We start from the raw sequence: 24,300 nt of genomic DNA, 5'->3' as shown, positions 1-24,300 counted from the left end.
GAAGACAGGTAAATCTGGTTCCAAGTAGAATAAGATGCCCAGGGCAATCATTACAACCGTACAATTCACCTGGCACAACAGAATTTTCTAATGGTGTCTCATTAGGTATTAATAACATGAAATAATTACTGTCAAAGTGACCTTTTTGTCAAGGGGATATAAAGAAGCGAATCATTTAACACCAAGATAACATGGTGATACATTAAAATCGCCTCTTGGCAGGATTTGAGCATGTAGTGAATTCAAAAGTGAAAAAAATGTTCGTTGTGTAAGGGCTTGTGTTGGATGAATGACCAGTACCAAGGACAGTTTCCAGCATGTGGCTCCTGCTTTGGAGTTGAGTCTTCTGAGAAATCTGCTTTTAAAAAACTTCCATTGACAAACTGCAATTTTTACAAAAAAATTCTTTTGGCTCTTTGTTGACAGTTGGGAACAAATGCTTTGTCCCGCAACTTCCTGAACAGCGAGAACATTAAACGATGCTATGGCATCACTGGAGGGGGTGAAGGGGCTGGCGTTGTATGGAATCCGAGCGGAGCAAACGGCTGGAGGCTGATGGTTCTTGAGCGCCTGGTCAGATTTATCTACACCTGATGTGCAAAATGTCTAAATGCATTTGAGAAATAACTTTTCTGCCTCAAAGAGGTTTAGCTACTGTCGCCAAATTGGTACAGCTAGTGGTTATGAAAACCACCTCCCCAAACTGTTGGATAAAGTCCCATCCGATGTATGAGCTAAGTATCTGAACTAATGAACACCTGAAGAAATACCATCTAATTCTGATGATTCAGGGGCCCAGCCTGACTACAACGGATGCAGGAAGCGTGTAGTTGTTTAATGCTTTTGTGGCAAGCAGCATTACAGCGCCGTGGCTGGTGACTGACGAGACAGACATCAAAATGGTCTTCTAGCTGAAACGTGGCCTCGCTTTTTGCCGTCTTCGATGGTACAACTATAATAACATGGTCACGGCGTTGCGTTTGCGAAGCATTTCTCAGACACTCAGCCTTGTCCCTTATCTGCGGATAAAATAACTGAGGCCGAGTAGTGTCAACAGCTTTACCTCTACATTCAGACAACATTAAATTCAGAACAATGTGTAGATCTCTAAATAGAAGAAGATTAAAAGCAAGGTTTCGGTTCATCCAAACTCTGTAAGTTCTGCCAAGTCCTGGGGTTCACATTTTAGCACGAGATTCTGCTCCTAAGAGCACGCAGGTTTTTCCTACTGGATGGACCCCAGGGGAATACCACGGTGGCTGCCGCATAGTCCACCAGAGCCCTGCTTGTACCCGGGGTGTTCAATGGCACACTACTCTCACCAGCCTATAAATGGGGCAGAGAACAAGGAGAGATCTGTTATTTTTCTAAGGCACATCAAAAAGAAACTGGCCTAGACCATGAAGAGAAAGGAAGTAGAAAACAGACTTGTAATGTCTCCTAGGATTGACTACAATCTTAGAGCTGGGAGACACAGATCTGATCTATTCAAAACAGTTAAAGAACTAAACACAAGGGCTCCTAACTCAATGCTGTGTGTGTGTGTGTGTGTGTGTGTGTGTGTGTGTGTGTGTGTATGCGCGTGCATGCGTAGTCTCTAAGCACTGCTCTAGGAATGCAGTTGTACCTTGGAGCATGAGAATGAGAATACAGTCTGAGAACAGGTGCTGGTGAGGGTGATTAGGGCAGTAAAAGTCGATGCCCGTGTTACTCTGGAAGGTAGAGCCCGGCTACTAGCCAAGGACTATTCAATCCATTATACATGCACCTTTTGAACAGGCTTAGATGATTCTGTTACAGAGGCAGGATGGGAGGGAAAAAAGCCACTCAAATTTCAGTAATTCAATAATTTATTCCTCTAAAAAAGTGTGTAAAAGTATATAGCTCTCATTCACAAGGTATATATGAATGACATTTAAAATGGAGGCCTTTTAGTATTGTTTCTTTTTATCAAAGTCTCTTAGTGTACTGTCCCAGCGCGATACTGTGGTTTTAAATGAACTTCACATATTTTTGTATTCTTTCAAATTGTTTGCTATATATAAAAGAAGCTCACTGCAAAATGCTTGAAGGAAAAAAGGAAACCAAAGAAATTCAGAACTTCCCAGAAATGTACAGCTTTTACATTTAAAAAAGGTTCTGAAATATACATACAAGCATGCTGGACAACCCCGCCCCTCTCCCCTCCCCATTTCCCCCTTTTAGTTCAAACCATGGTAAGAGTTCTGATTTCTGCAGAATTTCCAAAATTAAAAATAAAAAAAAAATAAAATAACTTCTCACTCTGTAGCAAATCCAGGGCTTGTACATTTCAGATTAATTCAGTAAAAAACTCACAAGTAAAATAATGCATATTTAAGGGAAATATTATACAGACTTTTTCACACAGAAGTACATAATAAGATTTTTTAAAATCTATTGCCATTCATTTATTTTTGCACAAAAACGTATAAATATGTCACCAGCTTTTCTTAACTTAAAAAACTTAAATAAAAGACACCAGATGAAAACTACCCTTTGCTGCCTTTTTTTTTTTTAATTTTTGTAGGGGTTTTTTTTGTTTTTTGTGGTTTTTTTCTTTTTTTGCTTAGAATTGGGTTTCTAGGGAAGAAAAGCCCCTGCATTAAAAACAGCCCATATTAAAAAAAAAAAAAAAAATTCAAAGTTCTGATGAATTCTGGGAAAAAAAAGCAACCCCAAAGTGGTAAAAGATTACAAATATCTACTTTACAATTTGTCTTCTCACCAAGATAATTTTATACAAGTTTACAATCTTCATCATCTATGCTCTTCAAAAGGCCTTGAGAATTTTCCTTTCTGATTAAGAAAAAATAGCACTGCAATATTTTTAAAGTCAATTTTACACTGTACACATTAGATACAAATGGTTTGATATATCAGATTTTTTTAACCTATACATTGCGAAAGTCACCCCCACCCCCAACTGGTGGTACAGAGAATAAAATTATCCATTTACAAGTTATTTCTCTGCTTACATATTCCCACCACACAACTTTTTTTTTTAATATAATGTTTTAAACGTTAGATTATTTCAAGAAAAATACTTTTACAAAATCATATCAGTTATTACATTTTCTTTTTTTTCTTTTTTTTTTTTTTTTTTTTTTTTGTTAATAACCAGGATATGGAAGTCTCTTGGAAGAACTTTAAAATTTGCATGATTCTCTCTCCACAGATGACTAGAGCTCGACAGCCTGACCAGCGCGGCTTGCGGGAGGCAAGCCCGCGCCCACTGCCCTCAGACAGAAACGCGCTGCGACGTCAGGGTCAGAAACGGGGTCTTAAAGACAACCCTCTTGGGCCTGGAATGAGGAGTCATAAAATACTTCAATTAGCCATTAATGCTTTAAAAAGGCATTTTTTTTTTTTTTTTAAAAAGTCCCACCACAAAGGCTCAACTTCAAGTACTAATTTAATGGTTAAGTTGTAATATTTCTTTGAAATAATATTCCTATGGTCCAGAAAAAAGTCACCATATTTATAACTGATTTTATGAGCAAACACTTTCAATTATGATATGTACATGAGTCCCTTTTGATCTAATGAGAGGAGAGACCTGGCTTTCAATAAGAATTCACTAGAAAATATATTTCCGTTGTGACTATATAAAACTAATGAAGGTACTTGCCTCCATGGCTCTGGGTGGAGCTTGACTGCCTTCTGTATAAAAATGTTATCCTTCATGAAACGCTGGCCGCTTTTAATAAGAAACATGGCAGAATGTTTTACCCAGTTTGTTCTTAATAAAGCCTACTGCTGGGTGGTTTTGAATATATTACTTTTTAGGCATGTCTCCCCAATCTGTTTTCACTCCTTTTCCGGCTTCTAGGACAGAGGTATGTAGTCAAAGAATCCTATGGTGGGTCTGAGTTGGGTTTCAGCTACTGTACCTGGTCCTCATGACTTAAAAAAAGTAAAAGTCACAAAAAAAATATGACAAAACAACTTAAAATAAATAAACAAAATGAAGATGTCTCCAGACCTTTTGTATCTACACACAGGTATGAAGTCGACCAAAGCATTCATGCCAACCTAGATGGGACCACTAGGGAGACAGAAACCCCATTATGAAATCATATACTTGAGCTGGTTCTTATTTTTAAAAAGTTCCAGATGATGGAGTTCAGGTAACCCACAGGCCACACACCAGTAACTAGAGGATTTCATCCAAAAGGGCTAAACTGCCCTTGTTCTTAAACGGAGACTGGAAACACAGACTCTTGTGCAAAAGGATACTGTCTCTTCTGTTGCCCTCTTAAAAACCACCACCACCACCAAAAACTTCCTGTGGACCCGTGGTTCGGGGCTGCACACACCAGAACACTGGCTAGAAGTCACCGCTTATGGAAGTTTCCAGGTCCATGAGAGAAGTGTCAATGCATCACTCTGGTAATGAACACTGCAGAAATGACATGTGCCTGCCGAGGAGTAGTCACAGTGCAGGACTGTGGAGAGCGGTCTCTCAAGAAGAGCGTGTGGGGCACGTGCAGAGTGTAGCAGGTTCCTTGGACTCAGGCTGCAGGGAGGAGGAACCGAGCCAGAGAGAACAAGTGCTTCTCCAATTAAAGTATGTTCATGATGGCGTTGTACAACTGAGTGAGCACCACAAAGTGGACGGGAAGGCAGGAGGTGCGGTCCTGGGTGGCCGGATTGCACGTGAGCCAGGACAGAGCGTTGTACTGCTCCAAAACGAACCTGCCGGAGAGAGTACACAGGTCAGGGCCACGGGCCACAGCGGTGCTTTTACATCTTAACGTTCCACAAGTCAGCAGGACGAGGCTCCGTGTATGTCAGTCTTTTGCTTGCCCCCAGGTTTCCTCGTGGTTCTTTCCCCCCCCCGTGCCCACCTCATCTAGACCCACACTGTCCAGTATGGCAGCCACGGCCACCAAGTGGATTCGGATACGCTGTATGTCAAAAAGAGGTGCTGGATTTCAAGGAACTCATATTTTAAAAAAGCAGGCGAGATGGCTCATGAATATTTTCATGTGGGTCCACTACTGAAATGATACTGCTTTTCGTATACTTGATATTACTTTGATGTGTCTTTGATAAAGCTGATAAATTTATTTTTGAAATTAACCTCATCCATTTATTTTATTATTTTGATGTTGCTACTAAAAACAACTGAATTAGACACGCAGCTCACATTATGGTTCTACTGGACAGTGCTGCACTACAGACCCTGAAAGCCTGAAAAATCATGGTGACTGGATTCTCGCTTAACTATAACTTCTAAATCATTTAAGAGTTATTAGTGAACACTAGAAGACGCTTGCATACTTCCTCAAGTATGTTGGAGATACATGGAGAATGTTCATGGTCTGTTAAAGTGCGAGAGAATTAGCATACACTTCTGGGAGATATTTCCCAACTGTGGAATTTATGCTCCAATTTTATTTATATAATCTATGTCAGGGGGAGTACAAAATGCTTTCAAAGCCAAGTGCTTTATGTCCCAGGCTCGGTCTTCTAACCACCCACCCCTAATTCTGATCTATTTTCATCACCATAAAACGTCTCCTTTACACAGGAAGCACGGGCCACCGTACGTGCACACAGACGTCAAACAGAACCAAGAATACCAGTCTCCCTGACCCGCGCTCGTATGCGGGGTTTTGCACGCAGCTCTCCCTGGCCGCTCAGACGGTACTCCGCTGCACAAAAGGCAGCGCCTTTTCCACACTTTAAGTAAACACCTTGGAAAAACAAAACTAAAGGAAGACCGTAGCAAGCTGTAACTGCTATTTTGCCTTAAAACAATCTACCTTAAAACGTCAGATGTGGTTTTGGAGTCAAGAGGATGGGGAACCCGCTGAGAATTCCTGGCAGGGAGAAGTTCATCCGTCTGTGCTACAGAAATGTGGTGGTGCAGCGAAGCCTGGCAAGAGAACAAACACGGTTACCTTCCCGGCCTCTCGGCTCCCAGAAGCCTCAGTTTTAAGCTCTCGGTAACCCTGATGTGATCCCAAAGAACTCCACACCCTGGAGGTGGGAAAAAAAGCTAGCTTTGCAAATACCAGTGCGTCACAAATGATTCGATAATGTGCCTCTTCAGGTCTTCATCTGTAAAAGGCCCCACCATCTCCACGGCCTGGATACGGCCGACTCTGCCCTTGTGGTGGTTGTGTAACACGTTCTTCCATCCTGACTTCCCATAGGTGGATAGATCTAGAGGCTCAATTCGGCTCAGATCCTTCTGGGGGACGGGGAGGGCGCGGGGTGCAAGCACACTTCGTGGCTGGCGCTACGTGCTCCCTATGCCTCACCTCGAGAGGCGTGAATGTGCGCCGCCCCACGTGCAGCTCGGCTCATCGCTGCCGTCAGCAGGTTCCCGGCACGCCCCACCGCTATCATGGCTTTAGCACACGTTATGAAATAACTGAGACAGGCAATGTGTTGAGGACAGCTAATATAAATGCTTCTTTATTTTTTAGGTTTCAGACTAATGAACTGTTGTTCTAGTAGCTTCAAAGGGTGACTAAAATATTCTGGTTTTCAGCACGAACCCTTGGATTTGTTTCAATCTACTGCTACCATTGTTCTTTTTTATGTTCAAATTGTCCCATCCTTGGGCAATGGGAACCCTCCAGTTGGCGGGCCCTTTGAAGTAACTCTAATTATCTTAAGTAACTTCCTTGCTTTTAGGTGTGACAACATATCCTAGGTTCATCTTGAATATTTCTTACTTCAGACCTACAAATCAGTCAATTCTTCAAAGGAACTCCGTTTCTTTTGAATGATAAATGGTATTTCAGAACCACAAGTGCAGCAAGACCACTGTTTCCTGATCCTGTCGCTGCTCGTAAGCTTTTTCAGTAGACCGAGCTAAAAAATATGTGTATCTCTCCTAAGAGGAGAAAATAAATCTAGGCTCACAGTGACAAGTCTAATTCAAAATAAAGACGACACCGACTTATGTGGTAGAACTTCCTTGATTTCATAATAATATGTTACAGCCATTAGTTGAAAGAAACTGCTTCAATTGTTTTTGGTTTAACCTTCCGTTATTCCTTTTAGAAAATACAAGTAGGGGTGTGTGTGTGTGTGTTTGCGTACACTTTATCAATTACTACAAGGTAACCTACACTCCGCAGAATGATTATATTATAATCATCCTCACTTTCTTATGGATAACTAACACTCCACTGAATGGATACACTGGTGTATTCGGCCAGTTCTTTACTGGTGGACCGTTCCGGTGTTTCTAATCTTTTACATTTATCATTTTTTGGTTTTGTCAGTTTCTTCTGAATAGATTTCCAGAGGTGGCCTCGCTGCATCAAAAGGGAAATGTGTGGGGCTGTATCGCTTGGCTGCCCTGCTGGCACCAGGGCCATCTCTCCACAGTTCTGCCAATGGAGCATGTTGTCAAACTTTAGGCCTTTTGCCAATCTGTGGTTGAGACATGGATTTCATTCCAGGTTCTTTCATCCAAACTGGAAGTAGGAGATCTTTTATTTTAACCCTTAATTTGCATTAAAAGGTTCTAAGACACATACAGGAAGGAGCATGTGTAAATAAATGTAAATTTAGCTGCCTCTTGCCCTACTCTAATGAAGAAAGCTGAAGCTTGTGGGGGAGGGGGGGCAAAGGGGGAGAGTTCAGCCCACAATGATCACATCCACCCAAGCTTAACTTCACCGGTGGCAATGCATCGTGGACTTGGGAGAAAGACTGTTACATACGACCACGTATCCACCCGACATGTGCCCTGAGGGCCCCACAAAGTCTCCTCCTTGGGTTAACGTGATTGCTTCCCTTGTGATGTGGTTTCGGGTTTGTCTCCTAAATCCTGCTCCCCGCCTGCAACTGTAATGAAAATGTCCTCAGAGTATAAGTAGATGTGAAAGAAACAGGGGACACAGTGAGACTGTGGTGACTGAGACAATTTCAGCAGAAGTCACTCCTCCCCCCCAAAATTCAAATATGACACCGAACCAACCTTTAGGAAGAGGGGGCACTGGTTCTGAGCCTGGGGACACGATGACCAAAACCACTGGGGGAGATTCTCCGCTTTGGCAGTTGACACGAAATACCCAAGGGCCAGGGGCTGCTGCTTCAGCTCCTCGGGTGCCTCTCTAGAAAGAAGACGCTCACCCTGACTCTGAAAAACAAAGTTCCGAGAACATGATCAGCGTGTGACAGACACTTCAAATAAAGCTCTGAAAATCAACTTTTTATCAAGTCCCTCTGCACATCACAGTCCCCCTTCTGACAGCTTTTCACACAAAAATGCCAGGTGACCGAGAAAGGTCAACAAGGAGAGGCACGGTCCCTGCTGCATGGACAGACATCGGATGAAAACTACGGCCCAGGCAGAAGGTACCAGCAAAACTAACTACATCAGTCAAGCAAATACAGGTTTATTTGCTCTGGTTTCTTTTCTGTTAAATGTTGGGTGCGTTCCGTGGCATCCGGCATCCAACTACACGTGGGAAGAATGGACTCCGGCAGCTGAGGGAGCCCCCAAGCCCAGGTGCTCCTTCACCAGCAACCAACTAAAATACACAAGCGCACCTGACCGTCTACTGTCAACAACACGGACATTGGGAAAACAGGACACTTCACGGCTCTTTGGGTGGCGCCAGTGTCTCTGACCTCCCAGCAGGGGGAGATCTGCCTGTGAAGAGGCCTTGTTTTCACTCTCCGCCATCTCCTTAAATACAAGACTCCTGCAAGAGCCTGACTGCATTTCTGCAACTGGCATTTTCCTCATCTTTGATTCTTTTGGCTGGCTTCAAGGGTTGAAAGCAATTATGCAATTATTATTATGCAAGCAATAATAAGTAATCGTTTGTTTTCAAAGGCCTTCTGTTTTCAGGGGAAAAAATCATCCCCAACTATTACATCAAGTTGTATTTTTGGTTAAAAAATAAAAACTTACCCCAGCCTTGAACAAATTCTTTTCCCTGTTGTAATGTCTTAATTGGATATCAAAGAATGTTTAATGGTTCAGAAAGAGGAAATACTGAAAGCCTCTCGAGGGGGTCAGCGGGCTGCAGGTGCTGAGGACCGAGAAAAGGCCGCCTGACTAGCTTCAGAAAACAGTGCGGTTTAAACTCTGACACTCCATTACAGACTTAGGGCTTGAGGCTCCAACAGAGGCAGAAAATACAGCAAACCTCTGTTTCTTACAAAACTAACCTTACACTTCAATTACCAATTCTTTGTTAATGGATAAACCAAATTACAACCACCACTACAGAAAGGGAGTTGCTATTATTTCCATTTCACAGATAAGGTAACTAAGGCTAAGTCAGGTCAAGCGAGTTTGTTCAATGCCACAAAGCTAGAAGCCATACAGCTGGAACTCTGAGCTCCATTTACCAAACTCTAAGGCATGCACTCTTAGTTGCTATTTGCCTCTAGAATTCACATTAATCCTAAATTACAACTACTTAATGTAAAATCTGTGGACCTGGTTCCTAACACACCAATCTCCAAAGAACCAATAAACTGTCATTAACTGGCAAATGACTATGGAGGAAATAAACACATTTAAAATCCCTTCCTTCTAGAAAGGAAAAATGGAAGAGAGGTAGCTCCATGAGGATAGTTTACTGAGTTGCTCTTCCCTGGTTTTATCTGCTCTTTGACTAACGTTTTAAATCTTTTCTCTTGATTGTCCTTCAGTGAACTCCAGGCTGGCAATAAAGTTCCACAGACAGAAACCTAAGTCCTCTAACTACAACTCTGTGTCTAAATGAGTGTGAGCAGAGTTGGTTATTCCTGCCCACTTTAAGATATTAGACATAGCCATTTTTCTATGCCTTAAACCCTCAATCTCATATTTTAAACAGAAGGTACAAAAGAGTAATAAGGCATGAACCATCTACCTTTTTTTTTTTAATGTTTATTTATTTTTGAGAGGAAGAAACAGAGTGTGAGTGCGAGAGGCGCAGAGAGAGAAGGAGACACACAATCGGAAGCAGGCTCCAGGCTCTGAGCTGTCAGCACAGAGCCCGACATGGGTCTTGAACCCATGAGCAGTGAGATCATGACCTGAGCTGAAGTGGGATGCTTGACTGAGCCACCCAGGCGCCCCATGAATCATCTAGCTTTTAAACAAAGTTAACACAAGCTATAGCAGAACCTTTAACTCTTCAAAATCCTCTGTTAATCCACCTCCAATATCCCTGGGATATTTAAAGGTGAAACTGGTTGTAAGCTCTGGTGTTTTGTCTTAATCCTAGGGCATTAACCTGGACACTTCTCCAAAATCAACCTGTGGGCCCTTGCCATTTTGGCAGCTAGCTCCAGAAAAGACTGGAACTGTATAAACAAAGGCACCAGGATGTAAAACAAGAACAGTAAGGCTCATTTCAGAATAATCAACCATCAACAATGTGTCCTTCAATTAACACAGTTACTTTACGTGTTAAAAAAGCAGGGCCATTGAACTAGCCTCTGAAAAGCCACTATTTTGGCAAAAAATAAGAAATAACTGGGAAGCAGCAAACAATCGACCAAAACTAATTTTTGCTAAGAAAACAGTCATTGCAAAATGCCTTCCTGCTGATAAAACATATTCATCAGGAACATTTTTGGGAATAAGAATGTGTTTCTTTCAAATTCCTGCCATCATTCAAAACAGAACAACTACAGAGTCACTTTTCCACACTGATTTCGCTCACACCAGGGACCAAGACCATCAGGAAGAAAGGCGCACAAAGCAAAGAGGCAGGCAATCACACTTCTGGAGGAATCCTGCCCCTGAAGGCCCTACTTCAGATCATTCTTACCCGACTATGCTGGAAGTGAGAGCCCACACCAATTCCAGAAGGAGAGCCTGGGGAAGGAACTGGGGAGGAGTTGGGAGAGGAATGGAGGTTGCCAGTCATTAAGATGCCAATGTCATTATCCATATCATCTGGGAATGGAAGGTCAACAAACATGTCATCTAGAAAGGAGGGAGAAAAAGCACAAAGATTTCAAAAATAATCTATATCCGCAACTTCAACAACATACTGTTTTGTTGGCCCATCACCATTACAAGTGCATGCTGTTAACAACGTGGGAAGATTTAATGTGTGTCTACTGGATGGGAGGTACTGAAAATTGTTTTTTTCATTTTATATTCTGTTCAATGATCTTCTAATGTGAAGTATTAACAGACTGGAGAAATAAAGAACATAAAACAAAACTCCACGCTCTGTAGAGCCTCCAAGGGCACATAAAAAAATGGCAAAACAGCTAAAGAAGCAATTTAATTATTAAACAAAGTTAAAATTGACACCATCCAAGAAAACAGCAGACTCTGTCCATGCATCCAATTAGCATCTAAAATACCAGAGGCTGAATTAATGCATGTTAATAGGTGTGAACTTGCCCTGAAATTGGAGACCTATTCCAAAAGCAGATCAAAGCATGATGTTTTCACTAAGAAATCCTCTCCCACATTATAAAAGTAAGGTACACACACAACAGAAAATTTGGAAAGAGAAGTATAAAAAGGGAAAACTATCACCCCAAATGCAATTACCGTGAACATTTTTGCTACAATTCTTATTCGCATATCGTTACTCCATTATGATCAGACTGTATATAAAACTTGGTATCCTTTTACCCTCCCCATTTAACAAGAGTAAATGTTGGTAGGTATTAAAAATTCTTCAAAAACCAATGCAAATGGCTACATAATACTGCACATTTTACAGTTTATAAGCAGCCGCTGCTTAACAAATGCCTTAATAGATTTTCAAACCAAAAACACTGATTAAGAATAATCAAATCAAATAATCAAATAATGGATTCCCCCCGACCGCTAGAGACAGGAGCTACTTCATGCCTAGTGGTCTTCATCCTTCTCCAATCCGATCACCAACTATTTACTGCAAGGGTGGCACCCATGTGCAGGACACTACAACTGGGTATTTTTTTGCCGTTAGTGATAAACAGAACCCTAATTATGCGAGAGAGGGAAATATTTATTTGGGCTCGGTAACAGTGCACACAAATCTTCAAGGCCAGACAGACTGCCCCAACCCCGAATACCCTCTTCACGTTCTCTACGTTGCTTATTGCAACACATGCAGCAGGGCGCCGAGCGCACCCTTTAGCTCTGCTCCTGTGGGAGACCTGGAGCTCTTTCCTTTCGCGCCTTCCACACTCACCGTTGTTGGGACTGAACCCGTCTTCGTTGGGATAGTTTGCCGGGGCCACCTGGATGGTTGACGAGGTGGGGAACACCAGGATGTGTGTGCAGGAGGCATCTTGAGGGGTGTTCAGCTGCGACGACTGCATGTTCAGCGCGGTGCTTCGGCCAAATACAGAGCCCATCGTGACAGCGTCTTTCAAAAAGACAGAGAAAGAGAGCGAAGTGTACCAATTCCTTCTGTGCGTCGGTAAGTAACTCCAGAAACGAAGTTACAGGAGAACCTGAACTGGAGAGACAGGAGTCTGACACAACTGCCAGGATGGATACACATCTGAAGTTCGACCTCACTGTTAAAACAGCTTCCAAGAAATAGACTCTAAGCACAGGGCTGTAGTAATCCAAGCCTCACTGAACATGGGAAAGGTTAAAATAAAATCAGACTGAGCCCACCAAAAATTTTTTTTCTTAAATTTCTACTTTTGTATTTTAGAAGGGGAGAGAGAGTGTGGGGCACAGGGACAGAGACAGAGAATCCCAAGCAGGCTCCACGCTCAACACCGAGCCCAACACGGGGTTCGATCCTACCACCCTGGGATCACAACCTGAGCTGAAATCAAGAGATAAACACTCAACTGACTGAGCCACCCAGGCGCCCCACCACCAACTATGTTTTAACTACTTATTTAAGTAGTTCTAAAATAGATCTATTTTCTCTTTTCCTGTGGTTGCTCACAATTTATAAAGTTCTCCTAAATAACACAATTCTGTAGACACGGTACCATTCGGCGAATAACTATTATAACTAACATTTATTGAATGCTTACTATGTGCCAGATTCTGTGCCGAACTCCTTATTCACGGACGTCATCTCACTCAGTCATCGTAGCTACTCTGAGGTAGAACTATTATCCCCATTTCATCGTGAGGACACAGAACAAAGACGTTGTGAAATCTGCCCAAGCGGTGCAGGCAACAAGTAACCTGGGGCCTAATGAGGCCAACACAGGACATCTGCCTCTCACTGGACTGATGACAAGTAACATCATCTCACATAACACTACTGGTTTTTATGGGGATGGAATCTCCCATCTGATCAGAGAGAACTGGAGGATAAGAACAGACTAAAAAAAGGTATAAAATTGCTTAGCTAAAAAATTACCAAATTGCTTAGTTGCTAATTTTTTAAAACTTCTGTGGCCACAATCTTCTGGCTATCCACACACTGGGAGTCGCATTTGCCGAGAGCTTACCACGGGCCGCATACTGTGCCAACTCTTCCAGCTCTATTTGCCTCACCATTCCTCCGCAACCACATCAGAAACACTGCAAATATCCTCTGGAGGCTGCTTACAGATTCCGTCAAATATGTGTCTTCAAACACACACTCCAACACATATCAGGGTGGTGTTCACTTTCGTGGTTTTTGGAGGGTGATCCTCATACACTAACAACAAATTAGGGTCGGGCAACAGTAACTGGCCACGACTCTAAGAGCTCTCAGTCATATCCGGGACTTACGCTGTCTTCCAAACTACGGTCAACAGAGATAACAAAATCACAGACCACTCCCCTTAGAAGAGACCAAATTTTTGAACCCTAAATACAATCTTTTCTCACAAAGATAATAAAGATCTATTCTACACTTGTCTGTAGACTTGAAGACAGAATGGACTGAACTGATGTGATGACCTAATTAATGAAAACGGTAAGAGGAGATTTACCTGGCATCACTACAAAGGACCCCTGGGGCTCCATGGCAACCAGGCAGGCACTAAGGATAGAGGGAGAGTCAGCGGCAGAGATCCCACACATCCGGCACACGTCCTTGAGCCGTTTGCTGATTGTCTGTAGTGAACATTCGCCAAGGAGGATACTCCAATCTGAAACCAAATATCACAGTCACACGCAGTCTTTAGAAATTCATCGTGATAGGAGGTTTGAGCGTTTTACCGGATTTGCCTGGTAATTGAATTTCCAGGACTGGGCCCCAAAGGGAATAAGGCTTTACACAGGTTCCCCTCCTCATTACAAAGAAAATGTTACTTGGCCTCCCTTACACGTCATTAACGAAGACACAAAAGGCCTCCTATTCTGTATGCTGAAATCATGTCTGAAAGGACCTGGGAGAGTCCGGCACAGACCCAAACAGATTTAGGTGCTTCAAATGTTCTTTGGGGATGAGGCCAGTCTGTTCCATCGTTGCTCCTCCTCCTCTCACTCCATGTCTGGTTCTTTCACTGCCCCTGTCAGCCCTTTTCATTAGAAGAATGCACAACGGGGGGCAAACCTCAGTTCTGTTTACTGCCGTCTGTTGACTGTTTCCGGGAAAGGCAAGCTGAGCAGAAACAAGGGGAACCCTTCGTAGAAGGCCCCAAAGAGCCGACAAACAACGGGTGTGAGTGAAGCGCTCCAAATGATGTGACACTAATTGTTCAGATTAAAACACTGGCCTAAGTTTTCTTTCTAGTATTTGTTTACTGCCTTCACCCAAAGGTACTATGTGTACTCAGAGAACTGTAGAGGGTTATGTTACTCCAGGAATGGGAAAGGACTTAGACCTCTCTTTTGACCCCCAACACACATCACATTCCTGTGGCAGCACACTGCCACCCATATCGTGTCCCACCAATGAAAGACTACTCCACCACAGGTTCTCTGCTTTCACACAGTTTTTTCAAAGAAGCTGATCTCCCTGTGAAGAGGTGAAAGGAACAACTTTTTCTTGTTTCTTATTCCTAAAAAACCTCCAACTGAAGTGGCTAAAATAAAAGTGGCCAAGTCATGAAGAATGTATTTTTGAAAATTATAGAAAAATCAAACAGGTGTGAGTTCTGTATTTAAAACCAAGTAAGAAAGGAAAAGCATTACCTGAATTTTATCACAAACACTGGTGATAAAAAACAAATTCACAAAGCTAACTGAAATCTACAGGCTCCCATAGAAATGCAATGTGGTGCGGGGCCTTACATCCCCAAAGGGATGAAATACAGATTGGTAAACTGATTTCCTGTACACTAGGCTCTTCTTGGTGTCTTTATCCCTCAAAAGTACATTTTCTCTCAACCTTTTGATGGGATCAGTCACACTTCTATCCCTTTCCTGTAAAAGATAAGAAGAGTGCCCCTTCTAAAAAATTATACAAGGGAAGGCAATGGCCTTCGTAGCTGTCCAAGACAGTCACCAAGTGACTAGACACGGCTACGTTTTTATCCCCTCTTCTCCTTTTCTATTCTATTCTGACTTTTCCCAAGGGTTAAGAGTAGCTCAAACCCTTTAAGAGATAAGATTGACTACAAGGCCGACCAGGAGAGAGGATAGGACTTCTGACAGAAATGAAATGAATCCCCCAATGCATCAGACCTCCAGGCTACTGATAGAAGATTCATTATAAGTATGCTATTCTTTAAAAAATGAAAAGGGTAATATTTTCTATTGGCCTACAGTATAACTAGTAAAAAAATTTTTGCACACACTAGATTCCCAACAGTTACCTAATACTTCTGTAATTTAATACACGTAGAAACTGCCATTAAATCCTGATAGTTCACTGACTAGAGCACTTGCTATAATCCAAGCTGAATCGCGTGAGAGGTTTTATTTCAGGGACTCCACAAATACCTGATATAAATTTCATGCAAAGAAACAATATACGCATTCTAATGCAAGGGTCCGCAAACTGTGGTCTGCAGATCAAATCCTGCCTACCGCCTTTTTTTTTTTTTTTTTTTTTGCTAAATAAAGTTTTATTGGAACACAGCCAAACCCGTTCACTTAGGTATTATCTATCTATGGCTGCTCTGACTTTACAACGGCAGAGCTGAGAAGCTGCAATGGTGAAAAGCTGGCCTGCAAAGTTGAAAATATTTATTACTTGGCCCTTTCCTTAGAAAGTCTGCTGACTCGGCTCTAATACACCTGCATGCACAAAACCACCAAGCTAATCTGTGCTTTGCTTTTGTGGAGACCTTAGAAGGAAACTTCCCCCATCTCTATGTATGTATTGAACTTCTTATAAATGTGTCATTAATTAATAAGGCTTTAAAAAAATAAGGTAGGCCTATGCATACTGCTCATGCAAAGTAGCTACACCAGCACAGCAAATGAGCTGGGCTCAAAGCCAGACAAGGCTGCTGCCACCGATCAGTTGTGTGGTTAGTTACTTTTAGTGCTCTGTGACTGACTGTTACATTTATGACAGGAAATATTAGCAGTTGGCAGGTATATTTAGGCATGCAACTTAAAAAAAGTCTGCTCTCTTAAGCTTCCAGGCTGAAAAATATCAGACAGTGGCAACGTGAATAAAAGACTATTCCAACTTGCACCTACTTGTCCTTGTAAATCAGGATTGTCTTGCTCTTGTGCAACCAAAACAAAAACACACAAACTATATCACCATCAATCATGAAAAATAATAAAAGAAACCTAAATCAATTCTCCTCTCATCCATCTCTCTTTAAATTTTCATGTTAAAACTGACTTGATCTCACTGACCCAGTACAAAAATACATGTTAGAAATTCAATTTACTATCACTTTTATATTAATACATTCTTTTTTGTCTTATACACTGGAGTTCAAAATTTAAGATTTCTTTGGCAAATGGTTTTGTTGATAATGAAAAGTTTAAAAACTGCTGGTTTATCCTGTCCATTTAAAAGAATCAGGAAATATAAATCTGCTTTATTCTTACTACCAACTCTACCATTTTCTCCCTCAGCTCAGTTAGGGACATTAGTTCAACCCTTTTCCGTTGTTTCCTGTACTGACTGCTTTAGGAGTCTCTCACCTTTAAGCTCTCCATGGCCAAGCCGCCCAAGTCTGCCGATTACAACTCTCCAGGGTAGGGATGTCATTTGGACAATACCTATGCACCACTCCCATAACTTCTGTAGTCCAATTTTACGTGCAGATACTTTACTCCTCCGTGACCTACAAAAGAAAGAAGTGGGGAAGGGGTCCCCAAATGAGTCAAAGTTATCGCTTAGTAAGACAAAACTCAGAAAATTCCAAAGAACCCACCCATCACACAGCGCCTAGTGCATTTAGACAGGAAAATCAGAAAGACTCATATCTGAGGAAAGGCACAGTATCGATTTATAGGTAGCATAAACATGCAGGCTCCTCACCTGTTTGGTAAAGCAATATTTACAATACAAGTTTCTAATAATTCCCCATGGAGGTCAGTGCAGGAAGCCAAAAGCCAGCGCTGGTCATGAGACAGACAGTAGCCCACAAAGAGCACGTTGTACTTCTGGCTCGCCTCCCCAAAAGTTTCTCCCAGCTCCGTCTGCTTATCTTTAATTGGGGCCAATATAAAAGGAGGGGAGTAAAGCTGGATTGGACTGGGTCGCTGAAATCAAAATAAAAGTCAGTGTCAACATAATGCCACTCAACTCAACATTTCCAACAAAACCCAGAACAGCACTTGAAACCAACAGGGAGTAATGACGATAGACTGCCCCGCCCAGCAGTATTATATACGTAAATAATAATGGTAAAACAGAAAACAAAGATTGTGTAAGTGACATCAGCTAGGAAACCCCAATCAGACCAATGCTTCTTTATTAAAACAAATTATTATTTTAGTAAGTAAATTAGCTCAACTTCATTAGTCATCAAGACAGCAAAAATTAAAACCACAATGAGATATCACTATATACCCACCAGAAAGTCAAATAAAAAAGAAAACACTGAGTATCGGTGAGAGTGTGGGGCAACTAGAACTTTCATACACTGATGGTGATGAATCACTCTGGAAAAGTGTTTGACAATATCTGCTAAAGTCAAACACACATACCCTGTGACCCAATCAAATGGATATATATGTTTACCAAAGGACAGGGATTAATCATAATAGCTCCAAATAAAAAATAACCTAAATACCCATCAACAGTAAAATGGAAGATAGACTGTTATAGTTATACAATCAGAATATCAAACAGTAAGGAAATGAAAAAACTACCACTACAAGCAACAGCATAGATTAATCTCGACACTGAGTAAAAGAAGTCAAACACAAATAATATATAAATTATGTGCCTCAATTTACATGAAAGTCAAAACCAGGCAAAACTGTACTGCTTTAAGTGTGAATACTGATTACTGGTAGAATGACTAGAAGGGAACAGGCTTCTTATGTTTTGTTTCTTGTGCTTGTGCTTGTTACAAGCTGTATTTAGTGAAAATTCATCAAGCAGTATACTTATGCTCAGGTACTTTTTAGTGTGTAAATTATACTTGTGTGTGAGTGTGTGTGTGTGTATGAGTGATTTAAGAAATGAAAACATTAGCTGTTACCAGTAAGACAAACAATGCAGTTAAACTGTGACAAAATTTAGTTGTCACCATTATTTATAATTATACACATTTCAACAATAAACTAGGGTAGCAGTCAGCAAACTTCTAGAAGAAGAGACAGTAAATATTTTAGGCTTTATGGGTCTCTCTTCTTATGAGTATTCTTCTCTTCTTAAAAATGTAATAATCATTCTGGGGCTCCTGGATGGCTCAGTCAGTTAAGTGTCCGACTCTTGATTTCGGCTCGGTCATGATCTCATGGTTCGTGAGATTGAGCCCTGCATCAAGCCTGCTTGGGGTTCTCTCTCTCCCTCTCTCTGCCCCTTTCTCATGACCTCTCTCTCTTTCAAAATAAATAAATAAACATTTTTTAACGTAATAATCATTCTTTTTTTTCTTAATGTAATAATCATTCTTATCCAGGTCATACAAACACAGGCCACAGGCTTGATTGCAGTGACAGTCACAGTTGCTGACCCCTAAACTATACATCCAAAATAGAGACAAATATAGATATATCATAAAAAATAGTTAATAATGGAATTACAGAATTTTAAAGCTAAAATAAAGACCTGAGACAGAATCTAATCCAATTCCTTCATTTTAGGGATCCAAAACACAGGCCTAGAGATATTCAATAATTTGTTCAAAGTTTCAAAGCTAATCTTATCACTGATCCATTCATTCTCCCTACACCTGGAAAGTCTACTCCTAGGTATTTACCAAGAGAATGGAAAATATTGTAAACACAGACACTTGCGCACAAATGTTCACAGCAGTGTTGTTATTCACGATAGCTAAAAAGTGGGAAAACCCAAGTGTCCATACACCAAAGAATAAATACCCAAAATGTGGTATATCCATACAGTGGAATATTATTTAACCATAAAAAGAAATAAAATACACATGCTGTAACATGGATGAACCTAGAAAACATGCTAAATGAAAGAATCAGACATGAAAGGTTACAGACTATGTTCCGCTCACATACAATGTCCAGAACAGGCAACTCTGCAGAGACAGAATGCAGGCTAGATTCTAAGTTTATAAAGAAAGGCAATACCTCGATTTCTGGAGACAAAAGAAGAAACAAGTAGAAATAAGTTCATTTTTTTTTTAATCCTAGAAAACACGAATGGGTGAACTAAAATAGATAAACTGCTCATGAGAATGGAAAAATTAAAACTCAAAAGAATAAACCAACCTAAACAGCCAGAGACAGAAACTGTACACAACCACAGAGTGGAGGTGGCTGTCGGCTAAGCAGCTGCTTCTGATGGGAGCAAGGGACAAGTGTGCTATTAACTATAAAGGCCTCATTTTTTTCCCTAACCTCTTACTTATCCAAGTGAGTTTTTTCAGAAAAATTTTCATCACCAACTAAAATCAGCAGTTTTTGGTGTTTTTGAGTTTTTTTCTGGTGAAGAGGTATTTGCTGGCTTTTATTAACGGGTGATCTTTCATGCAATAAAAGTTGCGGGAACTGATTTTTGAAGGCTCTGATAATTCTAACATCGCCCTGTTCGTCCATCTTCAGGATAAAGTGATTAGTGAAATAAAAAGAAGTGTACAACTTCTGTCTGGTGCTTTCAAATTCCCCTAGAGGCGCCTATCTGTGGGAAGCAGGTGTAAGAAGATGGAAAGAGAAAGCACTGCGACCAGGGAGGGGAGAGCAAGCTCCTGTAAAAACACGCAGCAGAAAACGAGGGATCCCTGCAGGGTGATCGCACACGCAAACAACTGTGGTAGGAGGGGAGCAAAGAGCCAGGGAAGGGAGAGACTTAGTGATTTAACACACAGGTTAGCTTCCAAAAAATAAAGAACAAAATAAACATAGGAAAAGTCGAGCATCGCTAAGTAAAAGTGGTAAGTGTGTTGCTGCCTCAGGACCTGCATCAAAAAAACACCGAGAGTTCACCGGCCTCTTATCCCCCAAATTTCACAAGTGGAGAGAAGTATCTCCTCTGTTTCAAATTAGGAATCAAAGAAACCTACCACTCTTCATAAAGGCAGAACGCCAACCAGGCAACCAACCGGCCAGGTTTGCACCTCCCGCGTCAGAGTGCTCTTTCCGAAGCTTCTGCCGTGCTACTACCTACCTCTGGGTTCTTGAGGGTCATCTCGATGCTGGCGGCAGGCCCAAATCCCGTGAGGGACTTAATGTGGATCTGTGTGGGCAGAGGGCGCCGGCACTGGCAGTACACCGAAAATGCCATGGACTTCAAGTACTGAATGTAGAAAACTTGTTCGTCCTTCATTGTCTGCAGCATGTACTGGCAAGGCACAATCTACACAAACACAAACAAAACCAGAAACTGGGATCGAATGCGCCAACAGGAAAGCTGGAGGACAAGACGGCGTGAATTCTTTGCTGAATGGGGGCAGAGAACTGTAGTTTTGAAATACGTAAGGGGCGCCTGGGTAGCTCAGTTGGTGGAGCTGCGACTCTTGATCTCAGGGTTGTGAGTTTGGGACCCACTGGGTGTAGAGATAACTTAAAAACAAAATCTTAAAAACAAGATACAAGAGGGGCATCTGGATCACTCAATTGGTCAAGCGTCCAACTCTTGATCTCAGCTCAGGTCATGATCTCACGGTGTTGTGGGTTCGAGCCCCACGTGGGGCTCTCTCTGAGCTGACTGCACGGAGCCTGCTTAGGATTCGCGCTCTCTCTGTCCCTCACCTGCTCGTGCTTGGTCTCTCTCAAAACAAATAAATAAACTTTAAAAAATCAATTAAGTAAAATAAAATATATAAATGCCAAACATAATATAACTCAATCTTAATTCCTTAGATGGCATAAAATCCTCGAGTACAAAGGTACACCAACAATTGAAGAAGAGGGTGCCATCTTGTCGGTCAAGTTACAGTCACTTAGAAATTACCCTGTTCCTTCGAGGGATAAATTCTCAATTTATTGTTGTCATGCTCCAAACTTTTACAATTTGCTTTTTAATGTAGCTCTCCTTTTTCTCATATACACACATAGTGGGCATCGTATCTTCGGGATTATTATCTAAGCGTCAGAGACACAAACTTCACAACAATGAAAAACAATCAATCTGTTCTGGTAACTAATTTCGATATTTTAATTCTGTTAAGATGGCTTTAGTGAAAGTGACAGTAAAACAAAACCCAAATACCCAAGGCATCATTTTTCACCTATTATCAAAATCCTATACAATTATTGCACTATACAGCTGGCAAGGCTGTAGTGAAAGAGGCATGCTCACTCAGTGCTAAAGGGAATGTAAGTAAGTGTAACTTTCTTGGAAAGGAATCCGGCATTATTTACAGGAATCTATAGGTCTAAGAATCCACTTTAAGAAATGACCCAAACTGTGAAAAAGAGATTACACAGAAAGATGTTTGTTATAGCTTTGTTTATAATGTGAAAGATGGAAACAAATTAAATATCTAACTGTATGGTAATAATTAAATATGGAGAATATGCAGTCATTACAAACGCTGCTTGGGAGAATTTTCAGTAACATAGAAAAGTATTCAGGAATAATGTTAAGTATAAAAGGACTAAAAATAATACTAAAAGTATGATCTCAATTCTATAAACTGACATACACAAAAAAAAGGCTAAAAATACACCAAAATGGTGATGGTGGCTTAATCTAAAGGTAGAATTATGAACATCATTTCCTTTACAGCTTTATGTACTTCCAATGAAAAAGAAATCACAGACCTGTATTTACTTTCATAAAAACAACAACAAAAGCTAAAAATAAAGTTGCAGGCAGTTACCTGGAGAATGAAAGAATTTCTCATATGTTCGGGTAAATTATCCAGCATCTCCGTGTAGCAGCGCATCAAACTCAACAGCCAAAAGTTTCCGGAAGTGGAGTCTTCGTCTGCAGTGTAGGTGAAGGGGTCCACCATGTAAATGACCACAGCTGGAGGATAGGCTTGGCTGTCTGCAGAGTCGGGTTCAGTGGGAATTCCTATTCTTTCCCTTTCTGTGACACTGCGGAGAGAGTCACTTATGAGATGCGCAAATAAATATAAATTACACAAAATACATCAATTCCCGAGGACACTGACCCCCTGGACAATGATTACAGATCGAATGTAGCATTGATATGTTTCATATTATCCAAATGAAGGCAAACCAAGCCCGTTAGCACCAAGAGAGACGGGAAATGACACTATACGACTCCTTTAAATGGGAGATCTCTTTTTCGACTCCTTCTTTTCCTTGGGGCCACATTCTAAAAAGATGTTTTATACTACTATTAATGTGAGTGGTAACAGCTTACTAATACTATATTATGTTCATATAATAATAGTATTAACAGTACCAGCTTCCTATGAAGCTAATAAGCTTAACAACAGTAAGTTCACACGGAGTCTTGGATTTCTTAACACTGGAGCCACAGACTGACAGTCATAAGTTCCCTTTGGGAAGGAGGGAAATAGGGCGCTTCACGAGGCTTAGAGATGCAGGAGGTGAGGAGGGGCGTGGGGTGCAGAAGAGCAGGGACGGGGCCCAAGCCGAAGCCACACACCATCCACCGGCGAGCAGCGTACCTTTCTTGTCCATCCTGTGAGGGCTGAGAGGAGCTCTGCCCGGGCTCCGGGTCTCCGCCACAGCCTGCGCTCCCTTGCGTTCTGTCTGCAGAACCGGCCCCGCTGCTGGGGTTCTGCCCTCCGACGCTAGCACTGAATCCTGAAGAAGAGGTAGTGCTGATCTGGTTAACAACGGGGGCGGGGGCGGGGGCGGGGGCGGAGGCGGAGACCGGCGGCACAGAGGACCCAGAGGCCGAGCTGCCTGCCGCGGGGTTCCCGGAACTGCTGCTGGAGGTGGGGTTGAACGCACTGCCGGCTGAGGGTGCTGCCGATCCTGAATTTGAAGCTAGAGGCCCAGCGTTCCCGGGGGTGGCTTGTCCCTGTGCTGCTGCTGGTGGGGACTGGTACTTAGGTGGTATCAGCAGGCTGCCATCGAGCTGCAGAGTGGCTAGATAAGGTGCTGAAAGAGTACACGCAGAGAGGGGACGTCAGCGACACTCCGCGGTGTCAGACCCAATCAGCAAGTAGAACGGTCACGGTTTCAGAAAATTACGTTTTCAGGCTGTGATGCTCTGACTATGACACCCAAGATGCTATCTCCACGCTGGAGCATAGGCTTATATACTCTGCAAATGTGGAGCTGAACACGGGGCTACGTGTGACAGTTCTGGTGAAGAGGCTTATTTGAAAACAAAGAGAAAATTAACCTTTCGGACTGAATCTGTCTGCCTTCACCGCAAGCTGCGAGGCCGGGGTCTCTTCCGGAGCCATCACGGCGTATACCACGCTCCTATGCACAGCGTGCTTTAGAAGCTTCCAAGGCTCTCTTGGGAGTGAGGGTTTAACTTAAGCAGTTAATACCAAGTCCTGCCGCTAAGTTTTCAACATGTGGAGTAAATTAGATATGACTTCTTTAGGCAACTTTAAATTGCTTTTAAAGAATGTTGTGCACGTAAAAATGAGCATTTAACGACCCAGAACGCAGAAATTAGACCTAAACAAATACGGTAATGGAACACCAACATTACCTGAGATAAAAGCAGCAGAATGCTGCTTCCCAAAGGGTGGCAATCTGCTATTTTACTTCTCAGATTCTACTTTGCCAAACAAATTCCCATTTACCTAGGTGATGGCGGCAAACTTGCGCATAAAGTTTGAGTCTGGAATGATTGTCATTCTCCTCGCTGCTCCACGGCTGGTTAAACCACTCGCTCACAAGCTCATCCGTCAGCTTCTGTGCCACAGTCTTTCCCACGCGCATGATCCCATCTCGTAGCACTTTGCAGATGGGCTTGTGCTGCCCAAGCCGACACATCTACACCACAAACAAGACCGTTACTTACAACAGGAACCACGCCTGTGCTG

The 24,300-nt window shown here is 42.0% G+C and overlaps 1 protein-coding gene across 3 annotated transcripts in view; it reads right to left on the bottom strand.

Moving 5' to 3' along the window:
* Window positions 1-1,832: 1,832 nt before the first annotated feature.
* Window positions 1,833-24,300, bottom strand: part of MED13L (mediator complex subunit 13L) — a 306,657-nt gene continuing 284,189 nt past the window's right edge. For all 3 annotated transcript variants that reach the window (XM_040443794.1, XM_040443793.1, XM_040443795.1), the window contains 12 exons: window positions 24,058-24,250; window positions 22,957-23,395; window positions 22,174-22,393; window positions 20,517-20,705; window positions 17,247-17,470; window positions 16,907-17,049; window positions 13,843-14,001; window positions 12,138-12,314; window positions 10,767-10,924; window positions 7,967-8,128; window positions 5,790-5,902; window positions 1,833-4,716 (listed from right to left, as the gene is read on the bottom strand). In XM_040443794.1, coding sequence (XP_040299728.1) covers window positions 4,584-4,716; window positions 5,790-5,902; window positions 7,967-8,128; window positions 10,767-10,924; window positions 12,138-12,314; window positions 13,843-14,001; window positions 16,907-17,049; window positions 17,247-17,470; window positions 20,517-20,705; window positions 22,174-22,393; window positions 22,957-23,395; window positions 24,058-24,250 — 2,310 coding nt within the window. In that variant the 3' untranslated portion in view covers window positions 1,833-4,583. The remainder of the gene's footprint in view (window positions 4,717-5,789; window positions 5,903-7,966; window positions 8,129-10,766; window positions 10,925-12,137; window positions 12,315-13,842; window positions 14,002-16,906; window positions 17,050-17,246; window positions 17,471-20,516; window positions 20,706-22,173; window positions 22,394-22,956; window positions 23,396-24,057; window positions 24,251-24,300) is intronic.

This window comes from Herpailurus yagouaroundi, unplaced genomic scaffold (genome assembly GCF_014898765.1).
Source record: "Herpailurus yagouaroundi ecotype Mexico unplaced genomic scaffold, PumYag 191, whole genome shotgun sequence".
In the NCBI taxonomy this organism is placed as follows: domain Eukaryota; kingdom Metazoa; phylum Chordata; class Mammalia; order Carnivora; family Felidae; genus Herpailurus; species Herpailurus yagouaroundi.
Note: the sequence above shows the minus strand (reverse complement) of the source record. Positions and strands in the feature narration are given on the sequence as shown.